Consider the following 17,697-nt stretch of genomic DNA (forward strand, 5'->3'; position numbering starts at 1 on the left):
CATGCACAGTTGGAGCAATTTTTTGTTTCACGACAACTGCGCATGCGCTGAAACTCGGGGGGGGGGTGATTGCTGAAACGCCGGTCTCATTCGGAAAATTCCGAAACTGCTGAAAATGGCGCCCGTGAAATCCGATGCCTGAATCTGCACTGAGGGGTAAGTAAAACGTTAAGGGTACTTGCCTGGGGTAACACATAGGCTGGAGGGAGGGTAGGGTTTTATTTTTTATTTTAAATTTAGGGTTTAGTTCTCCTTTATGGGCCCCTGTTCTTAAAGGATAAGTAAACTTAAAAAAGTGAATGTAAAATAGATGAGGGGGCTATTCTAAGCACTTTTGTAATTTACATTAATTGTTTATTTTCTTTCAATTCCAAGATATTAAGGGATACATGTGAGGTTAATATGAATGAATTTTGTTACAACAGCACCACCTGCTGGTCAGTTTCCCACCAGTCTGACCAGCAAGTAGTCAAGGAAGTTGTCAGAAGAAAGAAAGAGGCTGCTCTGATGTTCTTCTGCTTAGGAAAAGAATTAGAAAAATTTCTCACATCTTTCCTAAGCAGAAGAATAGTCCCCTCATCAATTATACATTCACTTATTTTGAAGGTTTACTTATCCTTTAAGGGTAAGGACACACGGGCAGATTGGGGAAGATTAGTCGCACCGGCAACAAAACGCCTCCTCTTTGGGGCGACAATCTCCCCGAACTGCAGGCTGTAATGAAAAATCGCCAGTGGGATGGCTCTCTCATCGCTTTGTTTTTGCCTCATGAGGAAACTTCGGGCGCCTTTTGGAGAACGAATGCCGCAAGTTCCATCCTGCTGGCGATTTTTCATTATAGCCAGTGGAAAGGCAGTTCGCGGAGATTGTCGCCCTGAAGAAGAGGCGATTTGTCACCGGGGCGACTAATCTCCCCGAATCTGCCCGTGTGTACTTACCCTAACACTATTGCAGTAAATAAAGGCCACAAAATAAGTCAACATATGCAGCTAATCTGCGGCTGCCTTTGCACAGTATTCTCTACTGGAATCTGACGGCTGTTACTTTGCACCTTGTCCTGTGTATCGAAGTTTTGATATCGGTTTTAAATGTTTGTAGCATTTCTATTGTAGAACTACTCCATGTCGTTATATATGTGTGTAGTGTCTGATAACTGATTCTTGACTCCAGGCTCGGCTACGTCTGGAAGATGTAGTGGAGAAAGAGGATGTAAATGAAGCCATGAGGTTGATGGAAATGTCCAAGGACTCCTTGCTTGGCGACAAGGGCCACACTTCAAGGTAACCCTAAAAGTTCTGATATCTTTCTTACATTCAGTACATTGTCCCAGAATGATAATCCCTAAATAACCAGACAAACAAACACCAGCTGTAGGCAGCTATTTATTAAATTGTAAGCGCTGAGCAGGTCCCTTCTTTACCTGTGGTATCAGTCTGTGCACAAGGTATGCGCCTGTTGCATCTCCCCTTGAGAATACTCGCTTGGCCTCTCCCCTTGAGAATACTCGCCTGGCCTCTCCCCTTGAGAATACTCGCCTGGCCTCTCCCCTTGAGAATACTCGCCTGGCCTCTCCCCTTGAGAATACTCGCCTGGCCTCTCCCCTTGAGAATACTCGCCTGGCCTCTCCCCTTGAGAATACTCGCCTGGCCTCTCCCCTTAGGAATACTCGTCTGGCCTCTCCCCTTAGGAATACTCGTCTGGCCTCTCCCCTTAGGAATACTCGCCTGGCCTCTCCCCTTAGGAATACTCGCCTGGCCTCTCCCCTTAGGAATACTCGCCTGGCCTCTCCCCTTACTCGTTAATACTCGTTAATAACGGACAAGTCCATACATCTCTTGTTTAGTCCATACATCTCTTACTTCTTGTTTAGGACTCAACGCCCGGCTGATGTGATCTTTTCCACTATCCGTGAGATGGTCCCAGAAAAAGGTGCCCGCAGTGTAAAATACTCGGAGGCTGAGCAACGCTGTGTCTCTAAAGGCTTCACTCCTGCACAGTTTGAGGCTGCTTTGGAAGAGTATGAGGAGCTCAATGTTTGGCTGGTTAATCAGGCCCGCACCAAGATCACATTTGTGTGATAATGTTGGTTTTTAGGAATGTTGTGGTGGTGTAGGAGCAGCTGGGCTGTAAGCGGTGTTGCTTTTTGTAAGTAAAAGGTCAATAACAAAACAAAACCACCCGTTTTAATTATGCAAAATGGACTTGATGTGATTATTATTGGAGGGTGTTTTTAAATCACGGATAAGTAACTGGTGATCTCAGTACTGTCTGCTTCCTAAGGAACCCGATATTCCAGGCCGGGATAAGGAGACTGATTTTCCTTTGTAAATAGTAATGATGTGGTCTCTAAGAACCTTCAATAAAGATGTTTTAGTAGAAAACGGAGCGATTATCTTGTTTTCATAACATTATAGAAAGTGGATTTTCTTTGGAAAAGCTGTACCAACTTATTGGCATGTAGGATTTTATTAGGCACATGGAAACCGAGCTCTGTTGTGCTTTTCTGGCAGGGATTTTGTTTATATTCCTAGGAACAGTCGGCTGAGAAGTGCCGGATTTGGACTGTGGACGATTTTAGGGATTCTGCCTATCTGTCTTAGCAGTTTATTCCACAATAAAAAGGGGTGATTCCAATAGAGATTCCAATCCTGTCTGACTGCCAAGGAATTCACGGAGCACACCAGATCTGTAAACTTCCTTCAATTTTGATTGGTTTGCTGGTGCTTGATTGCAACTGTGGGTGGCAATATCTCCTCTGTACAGTGTGTGTGTTTGCCCTGCAGGCCAAACGGTTGGATAGGGTAGAGCAGTGCTTTTTGGATTTTAAAGGAGAAGGAAAGCTTCCAAGGCAGTTTATTGCCAATAGATTAGCCACAACAGTGCAAGTACTAGAACACCATTTTTATTGTTTAGAATGCTTTACCATACTGGAGTAATCGGCTCTAGACTCTTGTTTGTCTAGGACACCAGCTGCCATATTAGCTTGGTGTGACATCACTTCCTTTAGACCATTATGAAGCATAAATTCTTTGAATAAGGGCACAAGCTTTCCATGGTGGTTCCGGGTGCTCATGCCTCAGACCTTTAGCAAAGGGGAGTAACACACGAAACTAGAATAGCAGGCCGACACCACTCCAGAACACCAAAATCATTCAGTCAGTAGAATCCAGGAGGCTAAATTTTGAATAGTACAAAGTCTTTATTTTACATCATGTAAAATACATCAAGCCTGACACTTTTGTGTCACCCAAGGACACTTAATCATAGGTTCTGACGTGACATCACTTCCTGCCTGAGTCTCTCCCTGCTCACTCATAGCTCTGAGCTCCGATTACAACAGGAAGGGGAGAGAGGAGCAAACTGAGCATGCTCAAGCCCTAGCCCTGGAGGTTTAGGCTGAAAACAGGAAGTCTGATACAGAAGCCCATGAGTACACAATAGAAGGAAAGAAATGTGGGGTTTCTTTTGAACAGCATTACTTTGAGAGTTTACTGGTGTATTTATATAGACCTTTCTAATAAAGCTTATTTAGTTTTAACCTTTCCTTCTTTAAGTCTAAACCCATTATCAATTGATTCTTTGCTCTGGATTCTTCTTGGCTCATAAGGTTAAATATTGGAGCATTGGTCATTTTAGCCATAGTTGTAAGAATACATAGGAAAGAGTTTTCATCCCAAATGTCACTTTACTTTAGATCACCTACTTAAACCAAACACTCCAGCTGGGCCATGCATTATCTGGCTAACTGCCCATAAGGATCTGTCACTGTTGAGTTGAGTCTTCTCCACAGGTCTGGAAGCTCTGCTGTAGAGGCTTAAGGTGGCCATGTGTACAGAGATCCGCTCATTTGGCAACCACTTCAAACCTTGAGGTTGACTTTCTGACTATGATCTATCAACCCTAGGGCCCAACAATCGAATCACGAGGAGCAGACAAGGACAGTCGAATTGAGAAATGCACCAACCAACCAATGTGGTCCTTGATCCAACAGGATTTTTAAACCTGGCATATTAATATCGGTTTGCCATATAGCAAAGTTGACCTGCTGTTCTGCTCGGAGCAAGTGTACCAGAAGCCGCATTACTTTGCAATTAGTGTTCCCTCAGTTTGAGTTGGCTTGGGTTTCATTAGGAACAAACTGAATAAATGGAACCCCTGGGACTCCAGTGAAGCTTGTGGTCAAGAGAAGGTACAAAAGGGGTTGAACACAATGGTAAAAGTGAGTTAAAAGACTGAAGATCTGAGTGCAAGGTCTGCCATATGTATTGCTGGGGCAAGAGTTCCAAAGTATGTGAAGAAGGTGGCAGTGGGAATTGCCAGTTTAAGAGGGGACTGATCGCTAACAGCCAGGAGACCAGTTTCTCTAGTAGTGGTGGGAAGGAGAGCAGAGCCAAGTCTAAAGGGATTGTGCTTATAGGGGATTCAATTATAGTTATGGGACCTGTTATCCAGAATGCTTGGGATCTGGGGTTTTCCAGAAAATTGATCTTTCTGTAATTTAGATCTTCATACCTTGGGATCTGGGGTTTTCCGGATAACTGATCTTTCCGTTATTTGGATCTTCATACTTTGTCTACTAGAAAATCATGTAAACATGAAATAAAGCCAATAGGCTGGTTTTGCTTCCAATAAGGATTAATTATATTTTAGTTGGGATCAAGTACAAGGTACTGTTTTATTATTACACAGAAAAAGGAAATCATTTTTAAAAAGCTGGATCATTTAGATAAAGTGGAGTCTGTGAGAGACGACCTTCCCGTAGTTCAGAATTTTCTGGATAACTGATCCCATACCTGGGATCACTACAACTGAACAGTTTGGTGTCCGTGTTCAGACATAGTTTAAAGGTGGCCATACACTATACGATCCGCTTGTTTGTCACGGTCGCCAAACGAGCAGATCTTAAAGGCAAATCGGTTAACCGATTTGCCCACTGACGGCTGGGCAATATCGGATCAATCCCAACGTTCGGCGCTGATGGGTCGCAGGACCCGCATCAACTATCCGACGCAGGCCTGGATCGTAGAATAAAAATCAGGATGCGCAGGAGATAAAATATTTTTTTTTTATTTTAAATTCCGCTGTGGCAATCCCCATTACCGATGATGAAAAAGTGCTTTGCCGAAGTTGCACTTTTTTTATCAGATTGTGCTAAAATTTGTTGTTTTATGTGACAAAATCAGAAGAGACTAGTGATGAGAAAATGTATTCGGCAGCCATGGATTTGCAATGAAATTCCGAATTTTGCCATGTGCAAATTTTTCCGCAAAACTGCTGCGAAAATTTGCCACTAAAAACACCTATTGACTAATGGATTTGGAGAAAAAAGTCGCCATAAGAAAAAACGGCTGTTGACTTTTATGCATTACGGCAAAAAAGTCGTCATAAGAAAAAGCGCACAGTGACTTTAATCCATTTGGAGAAAAAAGTCGCCATAAGAAAAAAGCCCATTGACGTTAATGCATTAGGACAAAAAGTCGCCATAAGAAAAAAAAAAAAGTAAATTTTTTTAATACATTAGGACAAAAATAAAAAATAAGAAAAAAATCGTTTAGAGCGAGAAAAATTGGCGCATGTAAAAACTCCCATCTCAAATTTTTCAACCGTTTTGCAAAAAAATTTTCGGCAAAGCGAAACGGGACAGATTCGCTCATCATTAGAAGAGACGCTTGATTATTTCAGAAATAGAAAAATGTGATTTTGCAGAGAGATTTGCTAACAATTAAAGGCAGCAGCAGAAATATAAATAACAAGTTATTGGGACATGCGTTTCATGCCAAATGAGCCTATGAGCTTCCGTTTGGCATGAAACGCATTAGCCGACGCATGTCCAAATAAACATTTTTTTAAATTTTTACGTACACTTCTGCTACTGCCCTTTATTTGTTAGCAAATCTCACCATACTGAACTTTGCAAATTTGTACTTTTATATTTACTTTATATTTTGGAAGCGGATATACACACACACCCCCCTTTTTTTCTACTTATTCTATTTCAAAAATGGTACCGAAAACTTATTTGATTATATTTAGAACATTTTTATTTTTCAAGAAAAAGCTTGTATTACATTTTCATTTTTGCAATAGTTCCCCTTTAATGGTCTGAAGCTTTTTATTTTGGTGAATTCCTGTTAGTTTCCCTTTAGAAGCTCAGAAATCTGTTACTTGCCTTTTAGGGAAAAAACCTTTAAAATACAGAGCAATGTAGAAAAACACACGTTTACAAAACAAATTGCTTTCAAGCAGTACAACATAAAAATTGTAATTGCTCTGTATTATATACTTTTCCTAAAATGTTGGCTGTAAAAATAGTTGTTACAATACAATACATGAACTGCCCCTTTAAATAGGTTTCATTTCCACAGTGTGTGTTTATTGCTCAAGGCTGTAGCTGCTTCTCAAAGTCAGGGACCTTTTGTTGAAAAACTTGCAGCTGGCCGGTTAGCTCAGTTGGTTAGAGCGTGGTGCTAATAACGCCAAGGTCGCGGGTTCGATCCCCGTACGGGCCACTTTTTTTTTGTTTGTTTTTTTTTCTTTTGTCCATGATTTTATTTTATTCATTTGTTCTGATTTTGTATTTCTCATAGATGTAATTATTCTGCCATCACCCATTTAATTATGTGTCTAATAATACCTAGGCTGGTCCAACCCATAAATCTAGGATTTAGGCATACAGAGTAAAGATTTGTATCATTAGTGTATTTAAAAAAAAATTTAAATCTTGTTTTTCTATGAAAAAAAAAAAGTTAACTAAAGAAATTATGGGTTCCAGCTGGCCGGTTAGCTCAGTTGGTTAGAGCGTGGTGCTAATAACGCCAAGGTCGCGGGTTCGATCCCCGTACGGGCCACTTTTTTTTTTGTTTGTTTTTTTTTCTTTTGTCCATGATTTTATTTTATTCATTTGTTCTGATTTTGTATTTCTCATAGATGTAATTATTCTGCCATCACCCATTTAATTATGTGGTTAACTCTTATGTGTCTAATAATACCCAGGCTGGTCCAACCCATAAATCTAGGATTTAGGCATACAGAGTAAAGATTTGTATCATTAGTGTATTTAAAAAAAAAAATGTAAATCTTGTTTTTCTATGAAAAAAAAAAAGTTAACTAAAGAAGTTATGGGTTCCAGCTGGCCGGTTAGCTCAGTTGGTTAGAGCGTGGTGCTAATAACGCCAAGGTCGCGGGTTCGATCCCCGTACGGGCCACTTCAATATTTTTCTCCATGTGTTTTTCAGATCAAGCCTACTCTATTTTTAACCCTTGCAGTGCCTGCAGGATTTTGCATTTCATTTGCACTCAGTGCCTAATGTTGCCGCCCGGCCGGTATTTTACCGGCCTAGCCGTTAAAACACCTGCCGGGGTCAATATTACAGATTTACTACCAATGCAGCTGCCTGTAAATTTGTAATACACCAAACAAAAGCCCGTGGCCTGCCCCCAGCCTGGTAAAAACGAACCTTTTTGCTGCCGGCTCCATCCCTTAATCGTCGTGACCCGCCCTCTTTGGCGTCAGGGCCCGCATTTCCATAACACAAATTTTTTATGATATAGGGCTGATAAAGACTTTTATTTACTAGTTATCTTTTTACTAGTTGCCTGTACCTCCTAATCCATTCCCCATGAGCAACGGGTAAGGGGAGTTAGGGGTTGGGCGCACCATGTTGGTGGGTGAATAGTGTATCAGCAGCAGGGCAGCTATTAGGCATTACGGGAGCTCCGCTGTAGGGGAGGGGCCACTAGGAAGAGGGCCCTGCAAGCAAGTATAGTCTGGCCCCAACTAAAAATATTTATTCATGTCCCCCCTCCCCAGCAACACCCCAATATGCCAAAACCCTGCCGCTGATCAACTCAAACCACACTCACTTGGTAGTCCAACTACCTTAATGTTCAACAAACTGCATTTTTACCATACTTAAAGGACTAGCAGGAATTTGGACTATGCACTAGTACAACGACCATACATTAATGCAATTAAAAGTTAAAAAAAAAAAAAACTCCCACCCCAAGCCCTCCAGCATCTGGCCGGTTAGCTCAGTTGGTTAGAGCGTGGTGCTAATAACGCCAAGGTCGCGGGTTCGATCCCCGTACGGGCCAAGTGTTTTTTCATTATATAACATCTTAGACTGCAGCCTTGTGCCTTTATATGGTCACAGAACAACCCCATCAGTGACTTCTAATATCCTTATCATTTACAGTAGGGGGGTACATTATCCCTTATAATATCCCTTATGATACGGATATTAGAATTCACTGAGGGGTTGTTCTGTGACCATATAAAGGCACAAGGCTGCAGGCTGAGTTATACAGGGAACTCTGAGTATCACTCATGTATTATAAGGGATAATGTACCCCCTACTGTAAATGATAAGGATATTAGAAGTCACTGAGGGGTTGTTCTGTGACCATATAAAGGCACAAGGCTGCAGGCTGAGTTATACAGGGAACTCTGAGTATCACTCATGTATTATAAGGGATAATGTACCCCCTACTGTAAATGATAAGGATATTAGAAGTCACTGAGGGGTTGTTCTGTGACCATATAAAGGCACAAGGCTGCAGGCTGAGTTATACAGGGAACTCTGAGTATCACTCATGTATTATAAGGGATAATGTACCCCCTACTGTAAATGATAAGGATATTAGAAGTCACTGAGGGGTTGTTCTGTGACCATATAAAGGCACAAGGCTGCAGGCTTAGTTATACAGGGAACTCTGAGTATCACTCATGTATTATAAGGGATAATGTACCCCCTACTGTAAATGATAAGGATATTAGAAGTCACTGAGGGGTTGTTCTGTGACCATATAAAGGCACAAGGCTGCAGGCTGAGTTATACAGGGAACTCTGAGTATCACTCATGTATTATAAGGGATAATGTACCCCCTACTGTAAATGATAAGGATATTAGAAGTCACTGAGGGGTTGTTCTGTGACCATATAAAGGCACAAGGCTGCAGGCTGAGTTATACAGGGAACTCTGAGTATCACTCATGTATTATAAGGGATAATGTACCCCCTACTGTAAATGATAAGGATATTAGAAGTCACTGAGGGGTTGTTCTGTGACCATATAAAGGCACAAGGCTGCAGGCTTAGTTATACAGGGAACTCTGAGTATCACTCATGTATTATAAGGGATAATGTACCCCCTACTGTAAATGATAAGGATATTAGAAGTCACTGAGGGGTTGTTCTGTGACCATATAAAGGCACAAGGCTGCAGGCTGAGTTATACAGGGAACTCTGAGTATCACTTATGTATTATAAGGGATAATGTACCCCCTACTGTAAATGATAAGGATATTAGAAGTCACTGAGGGGTTGTTCTGTGACCATATAAAGGCACAAGGCTGCAGTCTAAGATGTTACATAATGGAAAAACACTTGGCCCGTACGGGGATCGAACCCGCGACCTTGGCGTTATTAGCACCACGCTCTAACCAACTGAGCTAACCGGCCAGATGCTGGAGGGCTTGGGGTGGGAGTTTTTTTTTTTTTAACTTTTAATTGCATTAATGTATGGTCGTTGTACTAGTGCATAGTCCAAATTCCTGCTCCCTGAAGTGAGTCTGGGGCTTGAAGGAGAATGCTAAAGGTCTGAGGCCAGGAGAACGCTAAAGGTGGCTATACATGTTACAATTACGAAATTTCATGTTGGTTAAGGGAAACATCATTCATTTTTTCTCTAATAAAGTCAAGAGCTGGGTCAACCAGTATCTAAGGCTTTTGCCAATATTGGTCACCTCCTCTCCCACCATATATCATACCAAATAACATGTGTGCGTGTATGGCCACCTTAACTGCCTGAATGTGTAATGCTTATTGAAAATTTTGGTAGAGGAGGAACAATGGAGTGGGGCTGTTTACATGGTTGGCCTGGAACAGTTATGAATCAGTTGGTCCTTTAGCTCTGTTGGTTAGAGCGTGGTGCTAATAATGCCAAGGTCGTTGTTTTGATCCCCATACAGGCCACATCAATTAGTTTAGATCTCTTTGAGCCTCTTGCTGAAGTACTTTCTGATGATGACCCTTATCAGCCAATGTCCAACACGCACCCTTGATAGGCCAACAGGCTCTTCCATTGCCAGTCATAATTAAAGCAACACTCAGGAAGGTCGCTTGCCTCTTACTATTGTACAAAACTGCTCCGTATCCCTCATGGGAGTGTGTAGAAACCCAGCTGCTCCAACTGTCCCAAAGTATATTGGGATCTAGAGGTGGCACTGCTCAGTTATTACTCAGTATCCGATTCATTTTACTATAGTAGTTTCTGTATTCTGCCACCAGGTGGAGCATGCAGAGAGGAAAACAATCCTTGTGAGATGTTCAACAAGAACACTTGGCCAGTATGGGGATCAAACCCGCGAATTTGGCGTTATTACGCTCTAACTAACTGAGCTGACCGGCCAGATGATGGCCATTTGGGTGGGAGTTTTTTTTTTTTTTTAGTTTGTTTTTTTTAAAAGAATTGCATTACTGTATGGTAGTTGGACTATTGCATATGATAAAATGTGTTTAATATGCAGACATAGGGTGAGGTATTCTTCATCCTGTTGTCACTATGGCCAGTGTAAAGCTGGGCCTAGAGTTACTGTGGCCGACAAAACTGTCCAAAGAAACGTTCAGACAGGTTTAAACATTTTTGCTGTGAAACGATGGTCAGTGGATCATGTTAGACGGTCTTTCACTGTGTCGGTTCCTTTGTTTACTTTCCCAAAAGACATGCAGATGTCAATCAATATATGTTCGATCTTGTAGACTACACACCAAAGACACGACCAAAGTCTCCTCAACTCTATTGTTTACCATGGATGGGTGAATCGTTAGTTCAAACAATTGTTTAGCCAATAGGATCGGTCACAGAGCGATGACATGTATGGCCACCTTTACTTTTGCCCTAGGCACTGGCATTCACCTACGTCTGACCCACCAGACTCCCCAGATTCTCCCATGCACTCACTGTGGGAGAATCTGGAGGTTTGTTTGTATGGTCCAAGCCCCTCTGCTTCTTCCCCTAGTTTGATACCTGTAAAAGGCTAAACTATTCAGGTCAGTATTAGAAAGTACAATGAATCCGCAACTGAGAATAAGTATTAACCCTTTGAAAATAACATGGCTATAAATCAACAAGGCAGAAGACGAGGTGGCCGAGTGGTTAAGGCGATGGACTGCTAATCCATTGTGCTCTGCACGCGTGGGTTCGAATCCCATCCTCGTCGGCAACTTTTTAATACAACTTAATCCACTTTGTTGAGTTCTCAGATGCAAAGCATGAAGGACAGACTTTTGAAGTGAGTACTACTCTTAAAACTACAGCTGCATGAGGGATGTTCTGGGTCTGCTGCTGCACCTGAGCTAGTAATGGCACTACTGTGTTCAAACCAAGGCACAGGCATTAATGCAAAAACATGTATTTGCTCACTGTCAACGGGTGGGGTGGGAAAGTCTGAGGTGTAATTGGGTGTTTTAGAAGACAGACATTATGTTATAAATGCATTTTGTTGTCCTTAACATACAATAGGTGAATGTAAAATGCTTACAAGGTTTTCCACAGTAGGAATGTGCAAAAGTACAAGTGGCCCGTACGGGGATCGAACCCGCGACCTTGGCGTTATTAGCACCACGCTCTAACCAACTGAGCTAACCGGCCTGATGAAGACCAGCTGGCGTCCAAGTAGCTGGCGTCCAAGTAGCTGGCGTCCAAGTAGCTGGCGTCCAAGTAGCTGGCGTCCAAGTAGCTGGCGTCCAAGTCTGTTGTATTTTCCACAGTAGGAATGTGCAAAAAGACATTTGGCCCATACAGGGATCGAACCCGCGACCTTGGCATTATTAACACCACGCCCTAACCAGCCTGATGGAGGCCAACTCTGTCGGACTCCAGCTGGAGTCCATGTCTGTCGGATTTTCCACAGTAGGAATGTGCAAAAGGTCACTTGGCCCGTACGGGGATCGAACCCGTGACCTTGGCGTTATTAGCACCACACGCTAACCAACTGAGCTAACCAGCCAGATGATGGGCATTTGGGTGGGAGTTTTTTTTTTTTTTTAAATTGCATTACTGTATGGTAGTTGGACTATTGCATATGATAAAATGTGTTTAATACGCAGACATAGGGTGAGGTATTCTTCATCCTGTTGTCACTATGGCCAGTGTAAAGCTGGGCCTAGAGTTACGGTGGCCGACAAAACTGTCCAAAGAAACGTTCAGACAGGTTTCACCATTTTTATTGTGAAATGATGGTCAGTGGATGGGACAGTCAGATAACCATTGTTAGACGGTCTTTCACTGTGTCGGTTCCTTTGTTTACTTTCCCAAAAGACATACAGATGTCAATCATTATATGTTCGATCTTGTAGACTACACACCAAAGACACGACCAAAGTCTCCTCAACTCTATCGTTTACCATGGATGGGTGAATCGTTAGTTCAAACAATTGTTTAGCCAATAGGATCGGTCACAGAGCGATGACATGTATGGCCACCTTTACTTTTGCCCTAGGCACTGGCATTCACCTACGTCTGACCCACCAGACTCCCCAGATTCTCCCATGCACTCGGCGTTATTAGCACCACGCTCTAACCAACTGAGCTAACCGGCCTGATGAAGACCAGCTGGAGTCCAAGTAGCTGGAGTCCAAGTAGCTGGAGTCCAAGTAGCTGGAGTCCAAGTAGCTGGAGTCCAAGTAGCTGGAGTCCAAGTAGCTGGAGTCCAAGTCTGTTGTATTTTCCACAGTAGGAATGTGCAAAAAGACATTTGGCCCATACAGGGATCGAACCCGCGACCTTGGCATTATTAACACCACGCCCTAACCAGCCTGATGGAGGCCAACTCTGTCGGACTCCAGCTGGAGTCCATGTCTGTCGGATTTTCCCCAGTAGGAATGTGCAAAAGGTCACTTGGCCCGTACAGGGATCGAACCCGTGACCTTGGCGTTATTAGCACCACGCGCTAACCAACTGAGCTAACCGGCCAGATGATGGGCATTTGGGTGGGAGTTTTTTTTTTTTTTTAAATTGCATTACTGTATGGTAGTTGGACTATTGCATATGATAAAATGTGTTTAATATGCAGACATAGGGTGAGGTATTCTTCATCCTGTTGTCACTATGGCCAGTGTAAAGCTGGGCCTAGAGTTACGGTGGCCGACAAAACTGTCCAAACAAACGTTCAGACAGGTTTCACCATTTTTATTGTGAAATGATGGTCAGTGGATGGGACAGTCAGATAACCATTGTTAGACGGTCTTTCACTGTGTCGGTTCCTTTGTTTACTTTCCCAAAAGACATGCAGATGTCAATCAATACATGTTCGATCTTGTAGACTACACACCAAAGACATGACCAAAGTCTCCTCAACTCTATCGTTTACCATGGATGGGTGAATCGTTAGTTCAAACAATCGTTTAGCCAATAGGATCGGTCACAGAGCGATGACATGTATGGCCACCTTTACTTTTGCCCTAGGCACTGGCATTCACCTATGTCTGACCCACCAGATTCCCCAGATTCTCCCATGCACTCACTGTGGGAGAATCTGGAGGTTTGTTTGTAGGGTCCAAGCCCCTCTGCTTCTTCCCCTAGTTTGATACCTGTAAAAGGCTAAACTATTCAGGTCAGTATTAGAAAGTACAATGAATCCGCAACTGAGAATAAGTATTAACCCTTTGAAAATAACATGGCAATAATTCAACAATGAAGAAGACGAGGTGGCCGAGTGGTTAAGGCGATGGACTGCTAATCCATTGTGCTCTGCACGCGTGGGTTCGAATCCCATCCTCGTCGGCAAGTTTTTAATACAACTTAATCCACTCTGTTGAGTTCTCAGATGCAAAGCATGAAGGACAGACTTTTGAAGTGAGTACTACTCTTAAAACTACAGCTGCATGAGGGATGTTCTAAAATGCTTACAAGGTTTTCCACAGTAGGAATGTGTAAAAGGACATTTGGCCCGTACGGGGATCGAACCAGCGACCTTGGCGTTATTAGCACCACGCTCTAACCAACTGAGCTAACCGGCCTGATGGAGACCAGATGGAGTCCAAGTCTGTTGGATTTTCCACAGTAGGAATGTGCGAAAAAGCACTTGGCCCATACAGGGATCGAACCCGCAAGCTTGGCATTATTGGCACCACGCTATAATCAGCCTGATGGAGGCCAACTCTGTCCAGCTCCAGCTGGAGTCCATGTCTGTTGGATTTTCCACAGTAGGAATGCAAAAATACACTTACCCCTTACAGCAGTGATCCCCAACCAGTAGCTCGTGAGCAACCTGTTGCTCTCCAACCCCTTGGATGTTGCTCACAGTGGCCTCAAAGCAGGAGCTTATTTTTGAATTCCTGGCTTGGAGGCACGTTTTAGTTGTATAAAAACCAAGTGTACTGTCAAACAGAGCCTCAGTGTAGGTTGACAATCTACATATGGCTACTAAATGGCCAATAACAGACCTTATTTGGCAGCCCAAGAACATTTTTCATGCTTGTGTTGCTCCCCAGCTCCTTTTACTTCTGAATGTTGATCACGGGTTCTAAAGGTTGGGCATCCCTGCCTTACAGGGATCAAACCCTTGACCTTGGCATTATTAGCACCACGCCCTAACCAATTGAGTTAACCAGCCTGATGGAGGCCAATTCTGTCGGACTCCAGCTGGAGTCCATGTCTGTTGGATTTTCCACCCTAGGAATGTGCAAAAAGACACTTGGCCCATACAGGGATCGAACCCGAAACCTTGGCATTATTAGCACCACGCCCTGACCAATTGAGCTAACCAGCCTAATGGAGGCCAGTTCTGTTGGACTTCAGCTGGAGTCCATGTCTGTCAGATTTTCCACAGTGGAATGTGCAAAAGGTCACTTGGCCCGTACGGGGATCGAACCCTCAACCTTGGCGTTATTAGCACCACGCTCTAACCAACTGAGCTAACCGACCAGATGATGTGTTTTTGGATGGGAGTTTTTTTTTTTTTACTTTTACTGTATGGTAGTTGGACTATTGCATATGATAAAATGTGTTTAATATGCAGACATAGGGTGAGGTATTCTTCATCCTGTTGTCACTATGGCCAGTGTAAAGCTGGGCCTAGAGTTACGGTGGCCGACAAAACTGTCCAAAGAAACGTTCAGACAGGTTTCACCATTTTTATTGTGAAATGATGGTCAGTGGATGGGACAGTCAGATAACCATTGTTAGACGGTCTTTCACTGTGTCGGTTCCTTTGTTTACTTTCCCAAAAGGCATACAGATGTCAATCAATATATGTTCGATCTTGTAGACTACACACCAAAGACACGACCAAAGTCTCCTCAACTCTATTGTTTACCATGGATGGGTGAATCGTTAGTTCAAACAATCGTTTAGCCAATAGGATCGGTCACAGAGCGATGACATGTATGGCCACCTTTACTTTTGCCCTAGGCACTGGCATTCACCTATGTCTGACCCACCAGGCTCCCCAGATTCTCCCATGCACTCACTGTGGGAGAATCTGGAGGTTTGTTTGTAGTGTCCAAACCCCTCTGCTTCTTCCCCTAGTTTGATACCTGTAAAAGGCTAAACTATTCAGGTCAGTATTAGAAAGTACAATGAATCCGCAACTGAGAATAAGTATTAACCCTTTGAAAATAACATGGCTATAAATCAACAAGGCAGAAGACGAGGTGGCCGAGTGGTTAAGGCGATGGACTGCTAATCCATTGTGCTCTGCACGCGTGGGTTCGAATCCCATCCTCGTCGGCAAGTTTTTAATACAACTTAATCCACTCTGTTGAGTTCTCAGATGCAAAGCATGAAGGACAGACTCAGACCACGCTCTAACCAACTGAGCTAACCGGCCTGATGAAGACCAACTCTGTAGGACTCCAGCTGAAGTCCAAGTAGCTAGAGTCCAAGTCTGTCAGATTTTCCACAGTAGGAATGTGCAAAAAGACACTTAGCCAAGCCAGTACAGAGATCAAACCCGCTTCTCAGATGCAAAGCATGAAGGACAGACTTTTGAAGTGAGCACTACTCTTAAAACTACAGCTGCATGAGGGATGTTCTAAAATGCTTACAAGGTTTTCCACAGTAGGAATGTGTAAAAGGACATTTGGCCCGTACGGGGATCGAACCCGCGACCTTGGCGTTATTAGCACCACGCTCTAACCAACTGAGCTAACCGGCCTGATGGAGACCAGATGGAGACCAGATGGAGACCAGATGGAGTCCAAGTCTGTTGGATTTTCCACAGTAGGAATGTGCGAAAAAGCACTTGGCCCATACAGGGATCGAACCCGCAAGCTTGGCATTATTGGCACCACGCTATAACCAGCCTGATGGAGGCCAACTCTGTCCAGCTCCAGCTGGAGTCCATGTCTGTTGGATTTTCCACAGTAGGAATGCAAAAATACACTTACCCCTTACAGCAGTGATCCCCAACCAGTAGCTCGTGAGCAACCTGTTGCTCTCCAACCCCTTGGATGTTGCTCACAGTGGCCTCAAAGCAGGAGCTTATTTTTGAATTCCTGGCTTGGAGGCACGTTTTAGTTGTATAAAAACCAAGTGTACTGTCAAACAGAGCCTCAGTGTAGGTTGACAATCTACATATGGCTACTAAATGGCCAATAACAGACCTTATTTGGCAGCCCAAGAACATTTTTCATGCTTGTGTTGTTCCCCAGCTCCTTTTACTTCTGAATGTTGATCACGGGTTCTAAAGGTTGGGCATCCCTGCCTTACAGGGATCAAACCCTCGACCTTGGCATTATTAGCACCACGCCCTAACCAATTGAGTTAACCAGCCACAGTAGGAATGTGCAAAAAGACACATGGCCCGTACGGGGATCGAACCCGCGACCTTGGCGTTATTAGCACCACGCTCTAACCAACTGAGCTAACCGGCCATATGAGGCGCATCTGGGTGGGATTATTTATTTTTTTTGGTTTGTTTTTTTTTACAAAGAATTGCATTACTGTATTTTAGTTGGACTATTGCATATGAAAAATGTGTTTAATATGCAGACATAGGGTTATTAGCACCACGCTCTAACCAAATGAGCTAACCGGCCTGATGAAGACCAACTCTGTAGGACTCCAGCTGGAGTCCAAGTAGCTAGAGTCCAAGTCTGTCAGATTTTCCACAGTCGGAATGTGCAAAAAGACACTTGGCCAGTACAGAGATCAAACCCGCGACCTTGGTGTTATTAGCACCACGCTCTAACCAACTGAGCTAACCGGCCTGATGAAGACCAACTCTGTAGGACTCCAGCTGAAGTCCAAGTAGCTAGAGTCCAAGTCTGTCAGATTTTCCACAGTAGGAATGTGCAAAAAGACACTTAGCCAAGCCAGTACAGAGATCAAACCCGCTACCTTGGCGTTATTAGCATCACGCTCTAACCAACTGAGTTAACTGGCCTGTTGGAGACCAGCTCAGTCGGACTCCAGCTGGAGTCCAAGTCTGTAAGATTTTCCACAGTAGGAATGTGCAAAAGGACACATAGCCAATATGGGGGATCAAACCTGTGACCTTGGCACCATTAGCACCACGCTCTAACTGACTGAGCTAACTTGCCTGGTGAAGACTAACCATGTTGGACTCCAACTGGAGTCCAAGTAGCTGGAGTCCAAGTCTGTCAGAATCCAGATGGAGTCCAAATAGCTGGAGTCCAAGTCTGTCTGATTTTCCACAGTAGGAATGTGCAAAAGGTCACTTGGCCCGTACCCG

The 17,697-nt window shown here is 43.5% G+C and overlaps 1 protein-coding gene and 16 non-coding genes across 17 annotated transcripts in view; 8 read left to right on the forward strand and 9 right to left on the reverse strand.

Moving 5' to 3' along the window:
* Nucleotides 1-2,381, forward strand: part of mcm7.S (minichromosome maintenance complex component 7 S homeolog) — a 24,954-nt gene extending 22,573 nt beyond the window's left edge. Inside the window, 2 exon segments of the mRNA NM_001087997.1 lie at nt 1,171-1,280; nt 1,871-2,381. Coding sequence (NP_001081466.1) covers nt 1,171-1,280; nt 1,871-2,078 — 318 coding nt within the window. The 3' untranslated portion in view covers nt 2,079-2,381.
* A 4,054-nt stretch (nt 2,382-6,435) lies between these two features.
* Nucleotides 6,436-6,509, forward strand: trnai-aau. The gene has a single exon. It is a non-coding gene; the product is annotated as a tRNA-Ile (tRNA).
* Nucleotides 6,510-6,774: 265 nt separating this feature from the next.
* trnai-aau lies at nt 6,775-6,848 on the forward strand. The gene has a single exon. It is a non-coding gene; the product is annotated as a tRNA-Ile (tRNA).
* A 283-nt stretch (nt 6,849-7,131) lies between these two features.
* Nucleotides 7,132-7,205, forward strand: trnai-aau. The gene has a single exon. It is a non-coding gene; the product is annotated as a tRNA-Ile (tRNA).
* Nucleotides 7,206-8,020: 815 nt separating this feature from the next.
* Nucleotides 8,021-8,094, forward strand: trnai-aau. Its single transcript has one exon. It is a non-coding gene; the product is annotated as a tRNA-Ile (tRNA).
* A 1,292-nt stretch (nt 8,095-9,386) lies between these two features.
* trnai-aau lies at nt 9,387-9,460 on the reverse strand. The gene has a single exon. It is a non-coding gene; the product is annotated as a tRNA-Ile (tRNA).
* Nucleotides 9,461-11,138: 1,678 nt separating this feature from the next.
* Nucleotides 11,139-11,220, forward strand: trnas-gcu. Its single transcript has one exon. It is a non-coding gene; the product is annotated as a tRNA-Ser (tRNA).
* A 357-nt stretch (nt 11,221-11,577) lies between these two features.
* trnai-aau lies at nt 11,578-11,651 on the reverse strand. The gene has a single exon. It is a non-coding gene; the product is annotated as a tRNA-Ile (tRNA).
* A 284-nt stretch (nt 11,652-11,935) lies between these two features.
* On the reverse strand, nt 11,936-12,009 carry trnai-aau. The gene has a single exon. It is a non-coding gene; the product is annotated as a tRNA-Ile (tRNA).
* An 891-nt stretch (nt 12,010-12,900) lies between these two features.
* On the reverse strand, nt 12,901-12,974 carry trnai-aau. The gene has a single exon. It is a non-coding gene; the product is annotated as a tRNA-Ile (tRNA).
* A 728-nt stretch (nt 12,975-13,702) lies between these two features.
* trnas-gcu lies at nt 13,703-13,784 on the forward strand. The gene has a single exon. It is a non-coding gene; the product is annotated as a tRNA-Ser (tRNA).
* A 162-nt stretch (nt 13,785-13,946) lies between these two features.
* trnai-aau lies at nt 13,947-14,020 on the reverse strand. Its single transcript has one exon. It is a non-coding gene; the product is annotated as a tRNA-Ile (tRNA).
* Nucleotides 14,021-14,853: 833 nt separating this feature from the next.
* On the reverse strand, nt 14,854-14,927 carry trnai-aau. Its single transcript has one exon. It is a non-coding gene; the product is annotated as a tRNA-Ile (tRNA).
* Nucleotides 14,928-15,649: 722 nt separating this feature from the next.
* trnas-gcu lies at nt 15,650-15,731 on the forward strand. Its single transcript has one exon. It is a non-coding gene; the product is annotated as a tRNA-Ser (tRNA).
* Nucleotides 15,732-16,084: 353 nt separating this feature from the next.
* trnai-aau lies at nt 16,085-16,158 on the reverse strand. Its single transcript has one exon. It is a non-coding gene; the product is annotated as a tRNA-Ile (tRNA).
* A 644-nt stretch (nt 16,159-16,802) lies between these two features.
* trnai-aau lies at nt 16,803-16,876 on the reverse strand. The gene has a single exon. It is a non-coding gene; the product is annotated as a tRNA-Ile (tRNA).
* A 262-nt stretch (nt 16,877-17,138) lies between these two features.
* trnai-aau lies at nt 17,139-17,212 on the reverse strand. The gene has a single exon. It is a non-coding gene; the product is annotated as a tRNA-Ile (tRNA).
* Nucleotides 17,213-17,697: the final 485 nt, after the last annotated feature.

This window comes from Xenopus laevis, chromosome 3S (assembly GCF_017654675.1).
Source record: "Xenopus laevis strain J_2021 chromosome 3S, Xenopus_laevis_v10.1, whole genome shotgun sequence".
NCBI classification, from domain to species: domain Eukaryota; kingdom Metazoa; phylum Chordata; class Amphibia; order Anura; family Pipidae; genus Xenopus; species Xenopus laevis.